Source organism: Scyliorhinus canicula, chromosome 24 (assembly GCF_902713615.1).
Source record: "Scyliorhinus canicula chromosome 24, sScyCan1.1, whole genome shotgun sequence".
Taxonomy (NCBI): Eukaryota; Metazoa; Chordata; class Chondrichthyes; order Carcharhiniformes; family Scyliorhinidae; genus Scyliorhinus; species Scyliorhinus canicula.
In genome coordinates this window covers 7,822,776-7,845,775 of record NC_052169.1, presented here as the reverse complement: position 1 = coordinate 7,845,775, position 23,000 = coordinate 7,822,776, and the positions used below count along the sequence as shown (strand labels likewise).

Here is a 23,000-nt window from a genome sequence, read left to right as displayed (position 1 = left end):
TACTTCCTTCACAGAATGGTTGGGGCGCCAAAATAGCTCCGTAGTCCCAGCAGTGGCCACGACTCTCTCCTGGCATTGCTGGGACTACAGAGCTGTTGATCTTTTAGATTAGCTCCGAAAACTCTCTGGGACAAAACTTCCTGCCCCTGAGGGGTGGAAGTCCAACTCTGATCCAATTAAGGCCACCCCAATATATTATCGCTGCTGGGGGCCAGAATTCATGTGGTGCCAACTGACCCTTAGCTCGTGGGTGGTGGGGGGGGGGGGGGGGGGGGGGGGGGGCAGGCGGTAAGGGGGGGGGGAGTGCGGTAATGTACCTCCTCATGTAAATAGACCCCACATTACAGTCAAGGAGGTTGCAATTTTTCACTTTGGACAGGGGCGAAGAACATAATTGAAAAGATTGAAACCGGAAGTCCCAGAGGAATTGGATACGAGAGGAGACAGTATGTTCATGGAGTTGAGGCGATGGGGAGGTTGAAGTTGGGATAGGCATTTGGAAGGATAGAAGAAGCAAGAGGAGGCATGATGATGGTTTCAAAAGAAAAGGGGACAAGTATGTGACAAAATAGATCCATTGGAGCCATGAAGACGTATCGAATGGCCAATGATTTGATGAGAATGGGGGTCAGTAGAGCAGGTTTCATGGACAACATAAGGCAGAGAAACAGGAGAGAAATACAGATTCCGGGGAAGACTAGCATTGGGGCTGCCTTGGTCAGACGGAGAAGGTTGGGTCGGGGGTCCGGGGGCAAGGGTGAGAGTTACAGAAGCTTACCAGAATAGTCTCAATCGTAGCGACAAATGAGCCCATGTGCTCCTCGTTCTTGGAGCTAAGGTTGGAGAAGGTGGTGGAGAAAGGTTTACGGAGATGGTTGGTAATGGGGAGAAGATGCTGGGGTTAAATTTGCTCTCAAGAGGTTTACGGAGATGGTTGGTAGTGGGGAGAAGATGCTGGGGGTAAATTTGCTCTCAAGCAGGATCTTGAAGCAGTGGGTGGTATTCATAGAGGGGAATAAGGTCCAACACCACTTGAAATGTTCAAGATCTGGTGTTGGGGAGCTAGACCAATGTGCATCAGGTTTTCTAAAATCTGCAAGCCTTGGGTTTGAGGGGGTTTAGATGGGGACCACACAAGAGGACTCCATGTGTTATACACCTCAGCCAAAATGAGATTTTCTTTTTTAGGACATTTTCTCCAAGATGTCGAGCCACCTTGCTGCACACGGTGAATTGCTCTGGGGGTCCTGTGTCTGCCTTTGAGAAATGTCGATCTTATCATCACTACAGTACTCCCAACACCTTACCAAGTGGGCAATGCGACATCAGGCTCTGTGGGACTGAAGGGCTTCAAATAAATGCTGAAGCCATTTATTTTAGGATACAAGGCTTTATTTTTTTAATTGCGTCTAATTAAACACAGAAGAGATTGTACAGACTGCTGCACATGGAATGTGTGGCATAATTATTCACCGTAAAGTGTATTAAATATGATTAGTGATGGTTAGTCAGCTAGTTTTAAAATTCCTGTGTGCCAGTGAAATGGTTGTGCCTGAATAAATCCTTCCTGTCTTCATTTTTAGCAAATACCTATATACAAAAAACATACAAGCAGTTCCACCTGGGATCCAAAAATGACAAAGAATATTCCGGAGTTCTGGCTGATCTGTTGTTGCAAGGCATGATGCCCCTGGATGACATCAAAGCGAGCATTACAGAGCTTATGGCAGGTGGAGTTGACACAGTAAGAGAAAGCTCTTTTATTATCTGGTACAAGCATAATGCTGATTGGGTGAGATGGGGAGGGAAGGGAGGAGTGTAAGTGCCAACATAGGCCAGATGGGTCGAATGGCCTGATCTTTGCTGTAGGCTCTGTGGACTCAATGTTCCAGTGGGTGTTGGGGTTCTGACATCAGGTACAGTGCGCGGACCCCAACTGTAATGGTGTTGAGGTCCTAAATATATATTTTTTCCAATTAAGGGGCAATTTAGTGTGCCCAATCCACCTACCCTGCACATCTTTGGGTTGTGGGGGTGAAACCCGCGCAGATACGGGGAGACTGTGCAAACTCCAAACTCCGAGGCCGGGATTGAACCTGGGACCTCGGCGCCGTGACACAGCAGCGCTAACCACTGCGCCACCGCGCTGCCCATGTGTCTTATGTCCCACCCACTTGCGCGATCTTCCTAGAGGCGACCAATTAACAAGCTGCATCCAGCAAGACCCTACCAATTAGGGATGGGGGCGGGGTTGAGCAGGCCGAAGGGTAAATCAGAGTTCTCTATGCTTTGATTGCCCAGAAGCTGCACCAGGAAAGGGGGAGCATGGAGGTTGAGGTGCTCTGGGAGGTGTGGCTGCTGTTGACCCTCTGCAGGGTCACCTGTGGCCTGTGACCTTTAGCCTCACCGCCCGCCCCCCATCACAAGGTGAGTGGCGGGGGGGGGGGGGGGGGCACATCCAGGCAAAGACAGGGCTTCGACCTCAGCTAGGAGGCCCACCTGCCACCAGAAAGACCCCCCCCCCCCCCCCCCCCCGGACTGGGCACTTAATAAATTTTGATTAATTACTTGCCACTGCCAGGTGGGTGACCAATGCCAATGAGACCCTGGCTCCGGCAAGACCGGTGGGAGCATTTTCGAGGCAGTCGCCCAGATGTAAGATTCTCTAATTTTCCTCCTGTACCTGCCTCCAAATCCCTCTCCGGGAAAAATCTGCCCAACGTAGCTGGAAAAGAAAAGAAGGGAATACACTTACAACTGTTAAAAATCGTCAGTTCCATGAAGGCAGAATATGGTGGATGGCGGACATGTGACGTAAAAAATGGAAAATACCGAGCGTCACATCAGGGTGAAAGGTCACTGACCTGAAATATTAACTTTCTTGCTCTACGGATGTTGCCAGACCTTCTGAGTAATTTTGTCATTTTCTTTTTCCTTGTCAATAATCCAACCTGCGTTTATTATTCTGGTGTCATATTTAACTTTCTGAGCAACCAGGAACAATCCTGTTTTGCTTGTGGTCCTAAGAATCAGCAACCAGATAAAGTAACGGTTCAGACGAATTAATTGTTGACAGTTGGCAAGATTAAATAATTATGGTTTTTCTGCACCGTTAACTGGAACCTCATCCGGGTTAGCAAAAGCTGATAGCGCTCCTTTAAATTTATAATTGGGGACTTCCGGTGGCGGCTATGAAGGAGTAAGTCGCACATTTAGTGGCTCCCGCTCTGGTCGGACTTTTGGACCTTTCCCCTGTTTTTCTACCGGACCTGAATTGTAAAACGGATGTTAGTGGCAATTGTTTACTGAATTCCCACTTCGGTGCATGGAGAGAAGGACTAGAAGTGTTCGTAAGGGCAGAAACAAAAAGATAGAGAAGGCTTGGGCTGTAGCTGCAACAGGAGACAGCATGGCGGAGGGTCAGACCTCTGGCTTGTCGACCCAGCAGTCTATGGAGCAGCTGATGCAAGTTATTCAGGAAGGCTTCGCTACGCAGAAACGGGACTGCTTGGACCCGATAAAAGAGTCGATTGAGCGGCTGAAGCTTAGATTGGACGCCCAGGATTCGGGCGATCCAGAAGGTGGAGAAGGCGCTGGCTGAGCAGGAGGAACATCAAACTGCGGTGGAGCTGGAGGTGGGGATGCTGAGGGACCAGCAGAAGAAGCTCCTGGAGAAGGTGGAGGGCCTAGAAAATAGGTCCCGCCAGCATAACCTAAGAATCGCCGGACTCCCAGAGGGGTCCAAAGGAACGGACGCTGGGGCATACATCGCAGATATGTTTGAGAAGCTGCTGGGGGATGGGCATTCTCCTGACCCCTGGAGGTGGTTAGGGCTCACAGAGCGCTCGTGGGGAATCCGTGAATGGGAGACCCCCCCCCCGAGGGCAATGCTGGTGAGATTCCACAGGTTCTCTGATAAGGAGCACATTCTACAGTGGGCCAAACAGACATGGAGCTGTAAATGGGACAATAGCATCCTGTGGGTCGACCAGGACCTGAGTGTAGAGGTGGCCAGGAGTAGAACAGGCTTCAACCAGATCAGGTCGATCCTATTTAAGAAAAAGGTTAAGTTTGGACTGTTCTACCCAGCCCATCTCTGGGTCACACCTGAGGATCAGCACTTCTACTTCGAGTCGCCTGAGGACGCGTTGGACTTTGCAAAAAAGAAAGGGCTGGTGATGGATTGAGAACTTTTGAACTTGGCTGCAACGTTCATGTTTTTGTTTTCTCTTTTTGTTTTTCTGTTTTTGGAAAAAGTTTCTGGTTTTGCGTTTCATGGAAGATGTTTGTGCTGCCGTTTGCATTGATTTGGAACCAGTGGTAGAGCTGAGTGAGTTAAGGTTTTCATTTACACTGTTGGGAGACGGAGGTGTGCTTGTTTTGATCTTGATGTTTTTCTGTCGGGCAATTGTGTGGGGATTGTTTGATGTTGGAGTTTGTTTGTATGAGTGGGGGAACAATAGGTGGGAGACTATCTGGCGCCGGGGATGGGGGCCACCAAGCTAGCTGGGCAGGCTAGCTCACGGAAGCGCAATGGGAGGGTGTACATATGTTTGATTTAGTAAAGGGGTTGGGTGACAGGGTGTTGTTACTGGGGGGGAGGGGAGTGAATGTTCGGCTGACGAGGGAGGGACTTGGGCTGAGGGACAGAGAGGAGGCCGGGGGGGGGCTGTCTGGGGATGGACCGGTGGAGGCACGGAGCATGGGCTGGAGGTGGGCCTAAAAAACTGGACGGCTGATCGGCGGGGGTGGGGGGGGGGGGGGGGGCTTGGGTGGGTGCAATGAGCCCCCCAACTAGGCTAATCACCTGGAATGTTCGAGGGTTAAATGGGCCGGTCAAAAGGGCACGTGTGTTCGCGCATCTTATGGGATTGAAGGCAGACGTGGTAATGTTCCACCTTAGAGTTACGGACCAGGTTAGATTGAGGAAAGGCTGGGTCAATCGTGTCTTTCACTCGGGACTAGATTCAAAGACTAGAGGGGCCACGATCCTGATCAATACGCGGGTGGTGTTTGAGACGGGTAGAATAGTCTCGGATGTGGGAGGTCGGTACATTATGGTCAGTGGGAAACTGGAGGGGGTGCAGGTGGTATTAGTAAATGTGTATGCGCCAAAATGGGATGATGTGGAGTTTATAAAGAGGATGCTGGGGAAGATACCGGACCTGGACTCGCACAGGTTGATCATGGGAGGGGACTTCAACACAGTTATTGACCCTGGCTTGGACCGGTCAAGCTCGAAAACGGGCAGGGTGCCAGCAATGGCAAAGGAAAAAGGGGTTGATGGAGTAGATGTGGGGGTGGATCCATGAGATTTGGGCAGCCGAGGGTGAAGGAGTTCTCCTCCTACTCACAAGTGCATAAAGTGTACTCTCGGATTGATTTCTCTATTTTGAGCAGGGCCTTACTGACAGTGCTGGTGGACACGGGGTACTCGGTGATCACAATCTCAGACCATGCTCTGCACTGGCTTGACCTGCAGGTTAGTAAAAACAGTAACCAGCGCCCGCACTGGAGGTTAGATGTGGGACTTTTGGCTGACGAAGGGGTGTGCAAGCGGCTGAGTTAATGTATTCAGAACTACCTGCAGGTCAATGACACGGGGGAAATTTCAGCAGTGATGGTCTGGGAAGCACTGAAGGTGGTGGTCAGAGGGGAGCTGATCTCGATACGGGCCCATAGGGAGAATGTGGACAGGGCAGAGACAGACCGACTGGTAAAGGAGTTACTACAGATCGATAGGAGGTATGCGGAGACCCCAGAGGCAGGGCTTTTAAGGGAACGCCGGAGGCTACAGATGGAGCTCAGCTTGTTAACCACAGGGAGGGCGGTGGAGCAGCTGAGAAAGGCGAGGGGGGTGATCTATGAGTATGGAGAGAAGGCCAGCAGAATGCTTGCACAGCAGCTTAGAAAGAGGGAGGCAGCCAGGGAGATAGGGAAAGTAAATGACGGAGATGGGAACCTGGTTGGAGATTCAGCAGGGGTGAATAAGGCATTTAGGGATTTCTACAGCAGGCTGTACAGGTCGGAACTCCCTACGGGGCTGGAGGGGATGAGGCACTTCTTGGAGGGGCTGAATTTCCCAAAAGGTGGACGGGGAGCGGGTAGAAGGGCTGGGGGTCCCGAGCGGATTGGAAGAGATAGTGGAGGGTCTGAAGGCCATGCAGGCGGGTAAAGCCCCGGGGCCGGACGGGTACCCAGTGGCGTTTCATAAAATGTTCTCGGGGATATTGGGGCCGGTGTTGTTGAGGATGTTCAATGAAGCAAAGGAAAGAGGGATGCTGCCCCCGGTGATGTCACAGGCAACAGGAATGGGACCTGCTGCATAAATTAAATCTGGCCCAGCTGGTGGACCAAATGAAGGACGATTTTCGGAGATGGGACGCGCTTCCGTTGTCTCTGGCTGGGAGGGTGCAAACGGTGAAGGTGACGGTCCTCCCGAGATTCCTATTTGTATTTCAGTGTCTCCCCATCTTTATTCCACGGTCCTTTTTAAGCGGGTCAACCGAGTTATCACGGGCTTTGTCTGGGCGGGCCAAATCCCGCGAGTAAGGAAGGTAATGCTTGAGCGGAGTCGGGGAGAGGGCGGGCTGGCACTGCCAAATTTTAGCAACGATTACTGGGTGGCGAACATAGCCATGATCAGGATGTGGGTGGTGGGGAAGGGGTTCAGCGTATGGAGGCAGCTTCATGTAAGGCACCAGTTTAGGGGTGTTGGTAACTGCGCCTCTGCCACTCCTGCCAGCGCGGTACTCCACCAGTCCAGTGTTGGTGGCGGCCCTGAGAGTTTGGGGCCAGTGGAGGAGACATGTGGGAGCAGTGGGAGCATCGGTCTGGGCCCCAATCTGTAATAATCACCGGTTTTCCCCGGGGTGTATGGACGGGGGGGTTCCGGTTATGGCGGAGAGCGGGGATTGAGAGGATGGGGGATGTGTTTATAGAGGAGAGCTTTCCGAGTATGAGGGCGTTGGAAGAAAAGTTTGGGTTGGCGAGGGGAAACAAATTCAGGTATCTGCAGGTGCGGGACTTTCTTCGTAAACAGTTGTCAACCTTCCCACTCCTACCGCTGAGGGGGATTCAGGACAGGGTAGTTTCCAGAGGGTGGGTAGGAGAAGGGAGCGTCTCGGACATTTATAAGGAGCTTATGGGGTCAGAGGAGACGCTGACTGAGGAGCTGAAACACAAGTGGGAGGAGGAGCTGGGAGGAGAGATAGAGGATGGTCTATGGGCGGGCACGTTGAGTAGAGTCAACCCATCCGCAACATGTGCCAGGCTCAGCCTGATACAATTTAAGGTCGTTCACCGGTTTACATGACAGTGGCCCAGATTACCAGATTCTTTGGGGTAGAGGACAGATGCACAAAATGTGTGGGAGGACCGGCGAACCATGTCCACATGTTTTGGACATGTCCAAAGATTAGGGGATTTTGGCACTGGTTTGCGGATGTCATGTCCACGGTGGCGCTGAGTCCAGAGGTGACGATTTTCGGCGTATCAGAAGGCCCGGGAATCCAGGAGGAGAAAGAGGCGGACGTTCTGGCCTTTATTTCCCTGGTAGCCCAGAGACGGATACTATTAGCTTGGAGGGACTCAAAGGCCCCGAAGTCGGAGGCCTGGCTATCGGACATGGCTAGCTTTCTCTGTTTGGAGAAAATCAAGTTTGCCTTGAGAGGGTCAATGTTAGGGTTCGCTCGGAGGCGGTAACCGTTCATCGACTTCTTTGCGGGAAATTAATCGTTAGCAGAACGGGGGGTAGTTTAGATTAGAGCAGGGGCTCATTAAGGGTGGGACCTGTACGACAGGTAAATGGCTTTTGCATTATGTTTATGGTTTCATGTATATTGTTTATTTTGTTGTTGTTACTATACCAAAAATACCTCAATAAAATGTTTATTTAAAAACAAATTATAATTTGGAGTGCGTGCGAAATTCCATCCTTTCCCCTTCGTTTCAAAGCTTGTGGCGATGCCAGGGCTTTGGGGAATCACTTAGAAAGCAGTCAAAATAAGATAAGGAAGAAACTAAAACACACCAGCCATGTAAGATTGAGAGCGAATAGCCAAGAATGAATTGCAAAAGAGGAACAGATAGTCCAAAGTTGGGACAAAGGAGCACTGAAGACCGTACGTGCATTGCCCTCAACATACGTGACACTCACAAAAAAAAGCAACTGATGTGTTCGCAGTTGGATGGCAGAATCTCTTGGTAACGCTACAATTACAGTTAACAGTTACATTCAAGATAACCTTGTCCTTGGTGATTATTTGGCATCAACTGGAAACGGCCTCGCTCTAGTAGGTTTTGTTCCAAACAGCAGAGGAAAGTGTTTCGGTGGAAGGCAGTGGTTTACTGAATGGTTGGGGCTTAACGGGGAGCGTGCGACTTAAAACCATAGTTCCAGCAGGTGGGTTAACCTTAACTTACCAGGGGCAGCACGGTGGCACAGTGGTTAGCATTGCTGCCTACGGCGCTGAGGACCTGGGTTCGAATCCCGGCCCTGGGTCACTGTCTGTAAGGAGTTTGCACATTCTCCCCGTGTCTGCGTGGGTTTCGCCCCCACAACCCAAAGATGTGCAGGATAGGTGGATTGGCCACGTTAAATTGCCCCTTAATTGGAAAAAATAATTGGGTATTCTAAATTTTAAAAAAAAACCTTAACTTACCTACATTGTTGGCTGATTAACTTAAATGTAAAGTAAGGTGTTGGGTAATCCAAATTTAGTTATTCGCCCAGATCTTGCAAGATTACCGAACAGAGGAACAGGAGCAGGCCATTCAGCCCCTCGAACCTGTCCCGCCATTCAATGAGATCATGGCTGATTTGTGGCTTAACTCCATATACCTGCCTTTGGCCCATATCCCTTACTATCGTTGCTTACCAAAAATGTATGTATCCCAGAGTTAAAATTAACAACAGATCTAGCATGTGTGACATCCCCTGTTCGGACTCTTTCCCTCACTATTTATCTCAAACTTAGCTGGGTGGAGACTGGAGGGCAATGGGGACCCCAACTTGCATTCTCTCTCCTCCCCCCCCCCCCCCACCCCGGTTAAATGCTCCCCCCAGTGGTGCCCCGCCCCCACAACCAGTCTCCAAATGCATCATCAGGGGTTATTAAATTTTGCCCAAAGAGCGGGAAAGAAAAAAAATGTATAGAGAGCGAAACAGAAGACTAAAAAAAGAAAAGAGAGAAAATAAATTAACCATTTTAAATTTAAAAATTTCGAGAGTAGTGGTCGACCTCCTATTCAGGTAAATGTGTTAAATGCGATCGAAGACTGCATTTATGCGTATTCATCTTTATATTTTCTGTCAACGTAAACTCTTAAAAAACTTCTCCAATAACCTTGTTGACTAATTTTTGTCATTAAACAGACCTCTATGACTCTACTGTGGACTATGTATGAGCTTGCGAAATACCCCAATGTGCAGGAGAACCTACGAAGTGAAATTATAGAAGCCAATCAGAAAACACAGGGCGATCTGTTACAAATGTTGAAATCAGTGCCGCTACTCAGAGCTACCCTGAAGGAAACACTCAGGTAAGACCACCCAGGCAGTGATGAAAAGCATCAGGTATGTTCTCCCCAATGCAAATAGCTGACAGGATAATGAGTGGAGCAATAATCCTGACAATCCAGTGCTGAACTGATAGATAGAAGATAGAACAGTACAGCACAGAACAGGCCCTTCGGCCCTCGATGTTGTGCCGAGCAATGATCACCCTACTTAAACCCACGTAACCCGTATACCCGTAACCCAACAATCCCCCCATTAACCATACACTACGGGCAATTTAGCATGGCCAATCCACCTAACCCGCACATCTTTGGACTGTGGGAGGAAACCGGAGCACCCGGAGGAAACCCACGCACACACAGGGAGGACGTGCAGACTCCACACAGACAGTGACCCAGCCGGGAATCGAACCTGGGACCCTGGAGCTGTGAAGCATTGATGCTAACCACCATGCTACCGTGAGGCCCTACTGAGGCCTTGCTGAGGGAACGCTGCATTTGTCAGAGGCGCTGACCTTTGAATGAAGCCCGTCTCCTCTCTCAGGTGGACACACTCGATCCCCACGAAGATGAGCGGGTAAATTATCCTCGGGGTCCTTGCCATCGATCCCTCAATCATCGCAAAAGGATAAATTGCCTGGTCACTGTCACGTAGCTGTTTGCAGGAACTTACTGTGAGCAAATTGGCTGCCGCATTTCCGACATTACAAAAAATGGCCACACTTCAAAGGTACAGGGCAGCACGGTAGCACAAGTGATTAGCACTGTGGCTTCACAGCGCCAGGGTCCCAGTTTAAATTCCCCGCTGGGTCAGTGTCTGTGCGGAGTCTGCACGTTCTCCCCGTGTCTGCGTGGGGTTTCCTCCGGGTGCTCCGGTTTCCTCCCACAGCCCAAAGACGTGCAGATTAGGTGGATTGGCCATGATAAATTGCCCTTAGAGACCAAAAAAGGTTAGGAGGGTTTAGTGGGTTACCGGGATAGGGTGGGTGAGGGCTTAAGTGGGTGGGCGCAGACCCGATGGGCCAAATGGCCTCCTTCTGCATTGTATGTTCTATGTTCTGTAATTGGCTGTAACGAGCTTTGGGACATCCAATAGATATGAATAGCACTGTATAAATGCATTGTCTTTCTTAATCCTCTTCTACACAACAACTGGTGATTGTGGTTCACACTTTACCCACCCGCCACCTCTCTGATACCCACTAGGAGTTAAAGCCAGCATTTCACATGCAAACTAATACTGCAACACACCAACAATACAGTTTATTCCTTACTACTCATTTATTAATATATTAAAAGTCTTACATGCTGTGCAACATGACACACATCTGTCTAACATATGGCAGTCACGCTTAATCATGATCTAATATAATCTAGGGGTGGCATGGGGGCACAGTGGTCAGTACAGCTGCCCCACAGGGCCAGGGGCCCGAGTTCAATTCAATTCCAGCCTTGGGTCACTGTCTGTGCGGAGTCTGCACCTTCTCCCCGTGTCTGCGTGGGTTTCCTCCGGGTGCTCCGCTTTCCTCCCACAGTCCAACAGTGTGCAGGTTAGGTGGGTTGGCCGTGCTAAAATGCCCCTTAGTGTTTAAGGATGGACAGGTTAGGTGTGGTTACGGGGATAGGGCAGGGGAGTTGGCCTAGGGAGGGTTCTCTTTCACCTTAGGCCGTAACCCGGGCCCCTGCGCCGCCCAGAAACTCTAATGAAGGAAGCCACTCAAGCTGAGCGTGCGTGTGCCTATTGTTTGATAACTCAGTCTGCAACATTTTACGCACTTTGCATATTGTCTAACTTTCTTTTGTACTTTGTCTCTTGGTAACGTGATTTACTTATATTCACAGGCTTCATCCGGTAGCAGTAACACTCCAGCGATACACATTTGAAGATATTGTGTTGCAAAATTATCACATACCTTTTGGGGTAAGATATAGACAACCAAATACTTTCCCGGCCGTTGGAGCCAAAGAGATAATGTTGTCATTCACTGCACCATATAACTTTCCTGCACATCGTACATGGCCATTCATAGATTTTTTTTTTACGGTAACTATTATAGCAACGAACCAACAATTTGAAAAGATTGTTCATAACCATGTTGACCTCCCTCATTTCTGGAATTGCTGCGCGTTCATTGTAGCTTCTGATGTTGACATCCACAAGCCGATTTTTAAAAACTCCAGAGATGGGGGGAGCATGGCGGCGCAGCGGTTAGCACTGCTGCCTCGCGGCGCCGAGGACCCGGGTTCGATCCCACCCCCCCCGGGTCACCGTCCGTTTACACATTCTCCCCGTGTCTGCGTGGGTCTCACCCCCACAACCCAAAAAATGTGCAGGGTGGGTGGATTGGCCAGGCTAAATTGCCCCTTAATTGGAATTTCTTTTTTAAACTCCTGAAATGTTAAATGTTAATGACGAAACGATGAATCCATTGTTTCGGGATGTTTGAATATTGCACACAATTCGTTGCAAATGTTCTATTTTCCTTACTGGGAGCTGCTTTGTGTGGTCAAGTGGGTTAGTCCTCAAGCATCTGGCAGCATGAGTCCTAGTTTGATGTCGGACAGGACAACGTTGTCCAGGAGAAATTGTTGACCAACCACAGCGAATACAGTGACACCTTCTCGTCAGGTGCACTCATTTTAGTCAACACCTTGGGCTGGATTCTCCGCTGGCGGGACTCTCCGTTGTGCCAGCGGCGCACCCACGCCCAGGGATTTCCCGACGGAGTGGGGATGTCCACAATGGGAAACCCCCATTGGCCGGCTGGCGGGACGGAGAAACCCACCTCTTAGAGGCACTGGTAGGATATGGGTAAAAGTAGTTCTGGTGCAGGGCAGCACGGTAGCACAGTGGTTAGCACAGTTGCTTCACAGCTCCCAGGGTCCCAGGTTGGATTCCCGGCTTGGGTCACTGTCTGTGCGGAGTCTGCACCTTCTCCCCGTGTCTGCGTGGGTTTCCTCCGGGTGCCCCAGTTTCCTCCCACAGTCCAAAGATGCGCAGGTTAGGTGAATTGGCCCTGATAAATCGCCTTTAATGTCCAAAAAGGGTTATGTGGGGTTACGGGGATAGGGTGCAGGCATGGGCTGAAGTGGGGTGTTCTTTCCAAGAGCCGGTACCGGTACAGATGGGCCGAATGGCCTCCTTCTGCACTGTAAGATCTACGATTCTATGTGTATACTTACAAAGACGATCACCTATCAGCATCCAAGGTGTCAAAGGACCCACGACAACCAAACAACCCTTGCATGCTCTGATTTTCTCTCTCTACAACTGCATAAGAAGTTTAGAGACAAGTGCACGTTCATTTCAGTGGGTGAAGGTCGCTATTTGAGATCGCAGGCCCAACCACAGAGTCCCTTTGAATGATAAAAAGTGGGATTGCCAATAGCTAGCTTCCCGGTCAGGCCCCCGTGGCTGGTGAACTGAGCCACTCGGCAACATTGATGTGAGATCAGTGACGTGGCGTCTTTTCCTCCTGCAGACTCTCGTGCAGGTGGGGTTGTACGCGATGGGAAGGAACACGGAGATATTCTGCAAGCCCGAAAGGTACAACCCGGAAAGGTGGCTGAACCAGGAAAGCAATTACTTCAAAACCCTCGGCTTTGGATTTGGCCCTCGGCAGTGTGTCGGCCGCAGGATTGCCGAGGCAGAAATGCTGCTGTTTCTAATTCACGTAAGTCACACGTTAGATTTGTTCCTGGATTCAATGGGATTGAGCCGGATAGGATTCCCAGGGGGCTGGGCAGGGTGGATGCTGGGAGGTTGTCTCCCTTGTGGGAGAGTCTAGGACCAGAGGGCATCATCTGAGAGATGTGGAGGAATTTCTTCTCTCAGAGAACAGTGAACCTGTGGAATTCTTTGCGCCGAGAGCTATCGAGGCTGGTTTAATAAGGACACAGGAGGCCGGAGTCTCCGATTTTGAGGCTGTGTCCAAGGAAGTGTCTAGTTTTACGATGGAAAAGTCGGCAGCGACCCCGCACTGATGCGCCGTTCGGTGAGGGGCTCGCAGCTGCGCCACGTAAAACTCCCAGCATTCCCGACATAAACGGCTGGGGAATTGGCGGGGGTCCTCAGTGTCCAAAAAGGTTGCGTGGGGTTACTGGGTTATAGGGTGGATGTGTGGGCTTGTGTGTGGGTGCTCTTTCCAAGGGCTGCTGCAGACTCGATGGGCCGAATGGCCTCCTTCTGCACTGTAAATTCTATGAATGGCGGGGCAGACGCGATTGGTCGAATGGCCTCCAGGGGGCTGGTTTAGCTCACTGGGCTAAATCGCTGGCTTTTAAAGCAGACCGAGCAGGCCAGCAGCTCGGTTCGATTCCCGTACCAGCCTTCCCGGACAGGCGCCGGAATGTGGCGACTAGGGGGCTTTTCACAGTAACTTCATTGAAGCCTACTCGTGACAATAAGCGATTTTGATTTTTTTTCTGTCTCTTGCGTCTTATGACTTTAATCAACGCTTCCAACAAAATAAACCGTCCGGGGTTTTGGTAGCGGCACTCCTCAAAAGTTAAGCAACTTTTGGCATCCGTCGATTGCGGGACAGGGCGGAGATATCAAAACAACGGACTCTCTCGTAATGACCGAAGCAGGGGGGGGGGGGGGGGGGGGGGGGGGCAAAATGGATTTATATTTGCTGTTGATTTAACATCCTGCTGTTCACGTGACACATCTTTGTGGCGTCGGAATGCGACAGTGGCCGACTCACGTCTGTCCTCCTGTTCCATCGTTAGATGCTGCAGAACTTCAAAGTTGAAACAAACCGGCTGGTTGAAGTGAGAACAACCTTTGACCTCATCCTCATTCCGGACAGACCCATCATGTTAATTCTAAAACCTATCAAGTGAAGAGGAGAGAAAAAAGGGTACGTTTGTGCAGGATCCGTTCGGTGTTTTGTTTGAACGTTCGCCTGGAGAGTAACCAATGAATCATCTGGAGAGATGTGCGTGCTCAGTAACGGGTTCATACCGCTGGTAAATTTATTGACCCATCGCTTGGATTTACCCCCACGTAACTGACGATGACCGTCATATCCAAACATCTTTCTCCTCATTGGAGACGAGGAGTGAGCAGAAAGTGCAAAGCCACTAGCGAGGCGGCAGACTCTTTTGTATATCGCATTTCTTTGTTTTTACTTCAGACCTTTCACCCTCGTGTTAAAAGTAGTATTCCTGACCCTAGCTAAACTATCTTTGAAATAGGAGGATCAATTGGATGCCAGTGATTCGTCATGGGAATGAGGGTTCGTTGACGGTTGTATATGATGCTACAGATTCATTGTTTTCAATTTAAGTTTCATAAAAATGATTGGCTTTAAACAGCAAAGTGTTTTTTTTTAAGGTTGCCGATGTAAACGTGCTGCAACCAACAACCAAATTTCCATTTTGCGCTGTGGGGAATGGAGACCATTTGAACATTGTACAATTGGTCGCAATGTCTGAATATTTATTGCACCACAACAACTGCTGTTGCTCCCTTGTTATGTGACAAATTGGGCTGGATTCTCCGATTCTGAGGCTATGTTCCCCCCCCCCCCCCCCCCCCCCCCCCCCCCCGCCGGCGTGGGAATGGTGGCGTTTTACGCCAAAAAACTGGCACAAAGGGGCCATCGATTCCCTGTTTTGCTGGGGGTTAGCAGGACGGCAGCGGAGAGCACCCAGCTGTAGCCGCCGATACGCCCCGGAGAATTGCCGGGTCCGTGGCCGTGCACAGCGGCGGCCTGCTGCGGACGTGCCGTGCAACATGGCGATGGCCGCTCGCGGACCCGGCCCTCAAAATAGTCCCCCCCTTCGGCCGGCTCGCGCGCCCCTGACCGCCCCACCACAGTGCCCCCCCCCCCGCTCAGAGATCAGCCCTCCCTCGACTGCTGGACTGAGTCCGCAGCCACCGCGCCGAGTTCCCACCGGGTGAGACCATGAGAGACCCACGGCGTCGGGAACTCGGCGCTCGGGGGCAGAGCGTCGGGGGGGGGGTGGGACCTCGGGCAATTTCCTGAGGCCGTCGTTACGTGGCGCGGCGTACTCTAGGGGTACGCCGGAGGGGGCGGAGCATCACTAAAGCGGCGCCGCCCCCGATTTGATCGGGAATTTGGATTCTCCGGCCGTTCGCCGAACATGATTCCAGTGTCGGCGACCGGAGAATCCAGCCCATTATTTTTTATGTAGTCAAAGTCTTTAATGTGCAATAGTACAGGGGCTGGTTTAGCTCACTGGGCTAAATCGCTGGCTTTTCAAAGCAGGCCAGCAGCACGGTTCGATTCCCGTACCAGCCTCCCCAAACCGGCGCCGGAATGTGGCGACTAGGGGCTTTTTACAGTAACTTAATTGAAGCCAACTCGTGACAATAAGCGATTTTCATTTTTCATTTCATTTCATAGTAAGTGCAGACCCATTGAATATGTCTGCTGGAAGCACAAATACTTTCTGGCCTCTGCTGCTTACAGGTGCAGTTCTACATTGACCAGGGCCATTATTCTAGTCATTATGTTCCAGTTCCAGTTCTCCCCTCACACCAAGTGATGCACTAAGGTAGACGTCCGTCTGTTTCCATAGCTAGCAATTCCCGGAACAGGCCACTTGGCCTGTTGCCAGGGACTTGTAGCTGGAGGGGCGCTTCGGCACATCAAGTGTAGCTGACCAGGAGTCTCTCCCGCTCATACCATCAGCCATGCCGTGTTTGGAGGGTTTTCGAAGGTTGACACACTCGATCTGCTCGGCTGCGTTATGAACGCACCTTCCTTGGCCGTCAAGTCCTGGGGGGTGGGGGATTCGAACAGAGGAGGGGGCGTTAACCCACTGCACCACAAGGCCTCCGGTGATGATGTACATCTTCTTAAAATCACAACACACAAACATTTTCTTGGCTTGGCATCACTGGTCTGTTTACATTTTCTGTGTATTTTTGGCATGACAGGAAGTGATAATTATACTCATTAATAAACTCTTACTTTCCCAAGTACACCCATTATGAAAACGTCTGAGCTGCCTTTCATTTACATCTAAGTTGTTTTCACCTTGGCAGAATATGCTCCGAAATTGTTTCACAGAACGTTCTAATGGACTCTTAGCACGTATAATTTCATGATAAACAGATTAACAGTACATTTCACGCATACATAAAATATGATTCGCTAACCACTGAAACTCTTCATCATAGTCTTCACTCGAGTTTCTCGATTTATTTGGATGTGAAATATGTTTCCCCAGAGCCCAGCATTGAGGTTTATCCCCAAAAGGACAACTCCCTATGTGATTTTCATAAGCCCCGATTTAATTCTGATCACTGATCCATCCCACCCTCTCTTAGCCCGTGCGTGTTGCAAATGGTCATCTCCATTGTCATGTTCCATCTCCATTCCAAATCCCATTTCTCTCATGGCCCTTAATTGACACGGTCACCATTGTGTGCGGTGTACCTTGGGCTGATTTCAAGTTAGGGATATCAATCAGTTACCTCAGTCATGATGTGGAGATGCCGACGTTGGACTGGGGTGGGCACAGTAAGAAGTCTTACAACACCAGGTTAAAGTCCAACAGGTTTGTTTGGAATCACTAGCTTTCGGAGCGCAGCTCCTTCAGCAGGTGAGTGAAGAGGTGGGTTCCACAACCACATATAGAGACAAAGTCAATGATGCAAGACGATACTTTGAATTCGAGTTGTTGCAGGTAATTAAGTCTTTACAGGTCCAGATGGTGCGACTGGAGATAGGGGTAATCACAGGTTAAAGAGGTGTGTGTTGTCTCAAGCCAGGACAGTTGGTAGGATTTTGCAAGCCCAGGCCAGATCGGGGGGTTAAATGTAGTTAAATGTAGTGAGACATGAGTCCAAGGTCCCGGTTGAAGCCGTGCTCATGTGTGAGGAACTTGGTTATCAGTTTCTGCTCAGCGATTCTGCGTTGTCACGCGTCCTGAAGGCTGCCTTGGAGAACGCTTATCCGAAGATCAGAGGCTGAATGCCCTTGACTGCTGACATTTTCCCCGACTGAGGAAGGGAACATTCCTGCCTGGTGATTGTCGCGCAATGTCCGTTCATCCATTGTCGCAGCGTCTGCATGGTCTTGGTCAGTCAGCAATGCAGTAACATCACTTTCCCCATGAATGTCAGAGAGAATTTGAGAGCCCCAGGTTTGTATTCAAATGTAAGACATCCAAAAGTGTCATGAATGTCATGATGACCTCCATCTGGTGCTATATGCTTCTGCACCCGAGCCTGCACCTAACATTAAACTCAAGGGGCTGGATTCTCCGTCGGCAGGATCCTGCGTTTCGCCGGCAGCGAACTCACACCCCCGGATTTCCCGACTGTGTGGGGGGGTGCCCACAATGGGAAACCCCATTGGCCAGTTGCCGGGGTGGAGAATGCCGTTGGTGGCATGGGCCCGGCGCACCAGAAAACGGGACGGAGAATCCCGCCAGAGACCTTTACTCCGTCACTTGTTGCTTGTTGGTGCCCACCTGCGCTGGGTACTGTCGGTCAATGGCCAATTCCCTGTCCACAATGTCAGTACCCAGCAAGTTAAGGCTTAGACCCTGGGATATTGAAAATCCCCCACTGTCCCTTGTTCTAATGCAGCATTCCTGGCCTCCAGGTACGATAAGGCCTTGACAGTTCCTTAAGTATAAACCTGCTAGAGTTTTCGGGATAGTCATGGTGTGCTGTGCCCCTCATAAAATTGCCAGGAAATGCGGACTCAGATGGACCAGCAAGAGGACCTCACAGAGGAACAAAGGAAACTGAGAGGGTATCTCAGCAGAACTTGATAACGCGCACCTTCTTCCCGTATCCATGTGGACTTTTCACATATGATCAATTTTCCTACATCTTGCCAAGTGCCTCTGCAATAATCCACAATCATTAACATTTAGAAACATAAAAAATAGAAGCAGGAGGAGGCCATTCGGCCCTTCGAGCTTGCTCCGCCATTCATTATGATCATGGCTGATCATCAAGTTCAATACCCTGATCCCACCTTCCCCCCCATATCCCTTTAGCCCCAAGAGCTATTTCTAATTCCTTCTTGAAATATGGCCTCAACTACTTTCTGTGGTAGTGAATTCCACAGATTCACCACTGTCTGGGTGAAGAAATTCCTCCTCACCTCAGTCCTAAAATGTTTACCCCTTATCCTCAAGCTACAGTCCCTTAGTTCTGGACTCCCCCACCATCGGGAATATTCTTGCTGAACCTACCCTGTCTATTCCTGTTAGAATTTTGTAAGTTTCTATGAGATCCCATCTCACTCTTCTCAACTCCAACGAATACAATCCTAATTGATTTGGTCTCTCCTCATAGGACTGTCCTGCCACCCCAGGAATCAGCCTGGTAAATCTTCGCTGCACCCCCTCCATAGCAAGAACACCCTTCCTCAGATCAGGACACCAAAACTGCACACAATACTCCAGGTGTGGCCTCACCAATGCCCTACACAATTGCAGTAAAACATCCCAATCCTATACTCAGATCCTCTCGCTATGAAGGCCAACATACCATTTGCCTTCTTTGCTGCCTACTGTACCCGCACACTCACTTTCAGCGACTGATGCACGAAAACACCAAGGTCTCGCCGAGTATCCACCTCTCTCAATTTACACCCATTCAAGTAATAATCTGCCTTCCAGGGCAGCACGGTGGCTCAGTGGTTAGCACAACCGCCTCACGGCGCTGAGGTCCCAGGTTCGATCCCGGCTCTGGGTCACTGTCCGTGTGGAGTTTGCACATTCTCCCCGTGTCTGCGCGGGTTTCGCCCCCACAACCCAAAGATGTGCAGAGTAGGTGGATTGGCCACGCTAAATTGCCCCTTAATTGGAAAAAAATAATTGGGTAATCTAAAATTTATTTAAAAAAAGAAAAAAATAAATTTAAAAAATCTGCCTTCCATTTTCCTGCTACCGAAGTGGATTTATTTTGCCACCCAGCTTATCGGGTAGGCACCGCACACCTTTTTTTATTTCAACATTCAACTTTTCCTTAATCACGCAAATGAAACCACAGCCACATTCTGTAATTCACGTAGCGATATATATCGCCTCCCAAAGGTTCTCTGGTGTCCGCCGGACTTCACAATGTGTGTGGTGTGTTTGAGATCGAGGAGTACAGGTTCATAGCTCCTTGAAAGTGGAGTCGGAGGTGGACAAGGTGCTAGATTTTATTGGTCGGAATATTGAATACAGGAGTTGGGACATCTTGTTGAAGTTGTACACGACATTGGTAAGACCACACATGGAAGACTGTGTTCAGTTCTGGTCACCCTATTATAGGAAGGATATTGTTAAATTAGAAAGAGTGCAGAAGAAATTTACGAGGATGCTACCAGGACTTGATGGTCTGAGCTATAAGGAGAGGTTGGGTGGGCTGGGACTTTTTTCCTGGAGCGTAGGAGTCTTAGGGGTGATCTTATAGAGGTCTATAAAATAATGAGGAGCATGGATAAGGTAGATAGTCGAGATCTTTTCCCAAAGGCAGAGGAGTCTAGAACTAGAGGGCAGAGGTTTAAGGTCAGAGGAGAGAGATACAAAAGAGACCAGAGGGGAAATTCCTTCACACAGAGGGTGGTGAACATCTGGAACGGGCTGCCAGAGGCAGTGGTAGAGACGGGTACAATTTGATCCTTTAAACAGCAGATCGACAGTTACAAGGACAGGGTGGGTATCGAGGGATATGGGCCAAATGCAGGCAAGTGGGACTAGCTTAGTGATAGAAACTGGGCAGCATGGACAAGCTGGGCCGAAGGGTCTGAAACATCTCTGACTCGATGAGTACCCAGGCTGGTGCTTCATCCTGTGGCTTGATCAAGCTGAATGTCCGGGAGAGGTTCCTGGATCGCCAAGTGGCTGTCAGCGGAGCTTAAGGAGGTGTCGTTTCTTGATCCCGAGGTGGGCTGGGTAGGGGCGGGGGGGCGGGGGGGGGGGGGGGGGGGGGGTGTCCAGCCTGGCCCTGCGCAAATTCTGGCACACATCAGAAAGGAATAGTTTGGCTGTGTTGTCCTTCGAAGAGACATACTTTATCGTAGCAATGACATTGCAGGAGACCCCTCTCTACATCTAGCCCAGCTGATATCCAAAGAGAAGAAGGTCACCCAGCAAACCAAAGCCCACTTGGCACGTGGCCGCGTGTTCGTGCGACATTGAAATGCTGCTTTTATGACCTCTGCAATTCAATGTCCCTGGAGGTGTCAATCACTCTAAGGAACACTCTAAGGTTATGGCTACAAGTCTCCGATTAGAAATGTTTCCTAATGCAGTGCTCCGAAACAAAACAGCACAACAATGGATATCTTTGTGGGATAGTATTTTATTCTTACGTGGAGCAAAGACAGAAATGAATAGAAGCTATATTGCTCAGTCTACAAATTGTTAATAAAGAGCATACATGTTAATTCATTAAAAAACATTAACAGCTTTGTAAAAAATAACTATATATATATATTTCTTAACAATCAACATTCCCGTATTGGAGTCACGTGTGGGAGAATGAGCTAGAATCTTTAGGAGTAAGCACGATCTGATTTTGTATCACGTAAGTATGACCAGCTTCGATTTAGCTCCAAGCTACCGTGCTCATTTTCAATTTGACTCTCAAATCAAATGTTCTCTTGTTTGCTGGGCGTAAACTCTTATTCTGAAATTCATGCCAAAGGGTCAAGCATTCCACGTCGATTTCGGGTCAGAACTGAATCTGATGGGTTCTTCTGTTGAAATGGCAAGAGGAAATCGTCAAAGTAACAAGAGCGCTGCACAATCCTCACCCAACCCTGGGCCTGGGGGTTCTGTCTTGTAACTGGGGACACGCGTAGTGGTCGGAAACTAAAGTTCATAAGGATAATAGTCATTAATTAAACCAAGAAGGAGACCAGGAGAAACCCCCTTACCCAGAAACTACACACGGATATACGAAATAGGAGCAGAAGTAGGCCATTCGGCCCCTCGAGCCTGCTCTGCTATTTGATAAGATTATGGCTGATCAGTTCACGTTTCGAGTTCCACATTCCCGCCTACCCCCGACAACCTTTGATCCTCTTGTCCAACAGGAATCGATCTGCCTCTGCCTTAAAAATATTCAGTGACGCCCCCATGTCCACAGCTTTCTGAGGCATAAAGTTCCAAAGTCGAAAAATCCTTTTGAGAGAAAAGAATTCTCCTCATCTCGTGTCCGAAAAGGGTGGCCCCATACTTTTAAAACAGTGCCCCCTCGTTCTGGACTCACCAACGAGACAAATTGTCCTTTCCACGTCCATCTTGTCAAGATCATTGAAGATCTTATATAGCTCAATCAAGTCAGCCTTCCAAACTCCAGTGCAAACAGGCCCACCCTGTCCAATCTATCCTCATAAATCAACCCACTCATTCCCGTAATCTGTAAACTTCCGAACCACCTCCAACGCAGTTAGAATGTGGAACTTACCACATCAGACTAGTTGAGGTGAAATGATTAGATGCATTTGAGGGGAAGTATTATAAACACATGAAGGGGAAAAGTGTGTTTATTGAGTGCAGCTCCAACTACACTCAAGAAACTCAACACCATCCAGGACAAAGCAGCCCCGCTTGATTGCTCCCCCTTCCACAAATACTCAAATCCTCCACCACTGACACACAGCGGCAGCCATGTGCACCATCTACAAGATGCACTGCAGTAACTCACCAAGGTTCCTTAGACAGCACCTTCCAAACCCACGACTACTACCATAGAATTTATCGTAGAATTTACAGTGCAGAAGGAGGCCAGTCGGCCCTTCGAGTCTGCACCAGCTCTTGGATAGAGCACCCCACTTAACCCCAGACCTTCGCCCTATCCCCATAAACCAGTAACCCCAGCTAACCTAAGGGCAATTTAGCACGGCCAATCCACCTAACCTGCACATCTTTCGGGACTTGTGGGAGGAAACTGGAGCACCCAGAGGAATCCCACGCAGACACGGGGAGAATGTGCAAACTCCACACAGACAGTCACCCAAGCCGGGAATCGAACCCAGCACCCTGGAGCTGTGAAGCAACTGTGCTAACCACTGTGCTACCGTGCTGTCCATCTAGAAGGTCAAGAGGAGACAATTGGGAACCCCACTGCCTAGAGGTTCCCCTCCAATTCACTCACCACAGTGACCCGGGAATATATCGGTCGTTCATTCATTGCCGCTGGATCAAAATCCTGCAACTCCCTTCCTAACAGCACTGTGCGTGTACCTACACCTCAAGGTTCAATATCGCAACTCACCACCACCTTACGAAGAACAACTAGGGATGGGCAACAAATGCTGGCCTAGCCAGCGATGCCCACCTTCTCTAAATTACCAAAAACAAAATGCCAATGGGGTTCGAGATAGTGGAATAGGAGGAGGTGCATGTGGAGGTTAAACACCTGTATGGATCAGAATGGCCTGTTTTCTTTTCAGCGAAGGCTACGTAACACATTGTCCTCCAGGCCTGTGGCATATCATACTGTCACCCGTGATCCTTCCTTCCTGCAACCTCCAGGCTTTTGAAACCCC

General features: G+C 49.7%; 2 protein-coding genes across 2 annotated transcripts in view; one reads left to right on the top strand and one right to left on the bottom strand.

Annotated features, from left to right (window-relative positions):
* Positions 1-15,055, top strand: part of LOC119956897 (cholesterol side-chain cleavage enzyme, mitochondrial-like) — a 33,260-nt gene extending 18,205 nt beyond the window's left edge. Inside the window, exons 5-9 of the mRNA XM_038784457.1 lie at positions 1,584-1,744; positions 9,377-9,543; positions 11,362-11,440; positions 13,002-13,193; positions 14,251-15,055. Of these exons, the coding sequence (XP_038640385.1) occupies positions 1,584-1,744; positions 9,377-9,543; positions 11,362-11,440; positions 13,002-13,193; positions 14,251-14,364 (713 nt within the window). The 3' untranslated portion in view covers positions 14,365-15,055. The remainder of the gene's footprint in view (positions 1-1,583; positions 1,745-9,376; positions 9,544-11,361; positions 11,441-13,001; positions 13,194-14,250) is intronic.
* A 5,735-nt stretch (positions 15,056-20,790) lies between these two features.
* The window catches only part of ccdc33 (coiled-coil domain containing 33), a 302,969-nt gene continuing 300,759 nt past the window's right edge, over positions 20,791-23,000 (bottom strand). Inside the window, exon 22 of the mRNA XM_038784192.1 lies at positions 20,791-21,203. Within this exon, the coding sequence (XP_038640120.1) occupies positions 21,141-21,203 (63 nt within the window). The 3' untranslated portion in view covers positions 20,791-21,140. The remainder of the gene's footprint in view (positions 21,204-23,000) is intronic.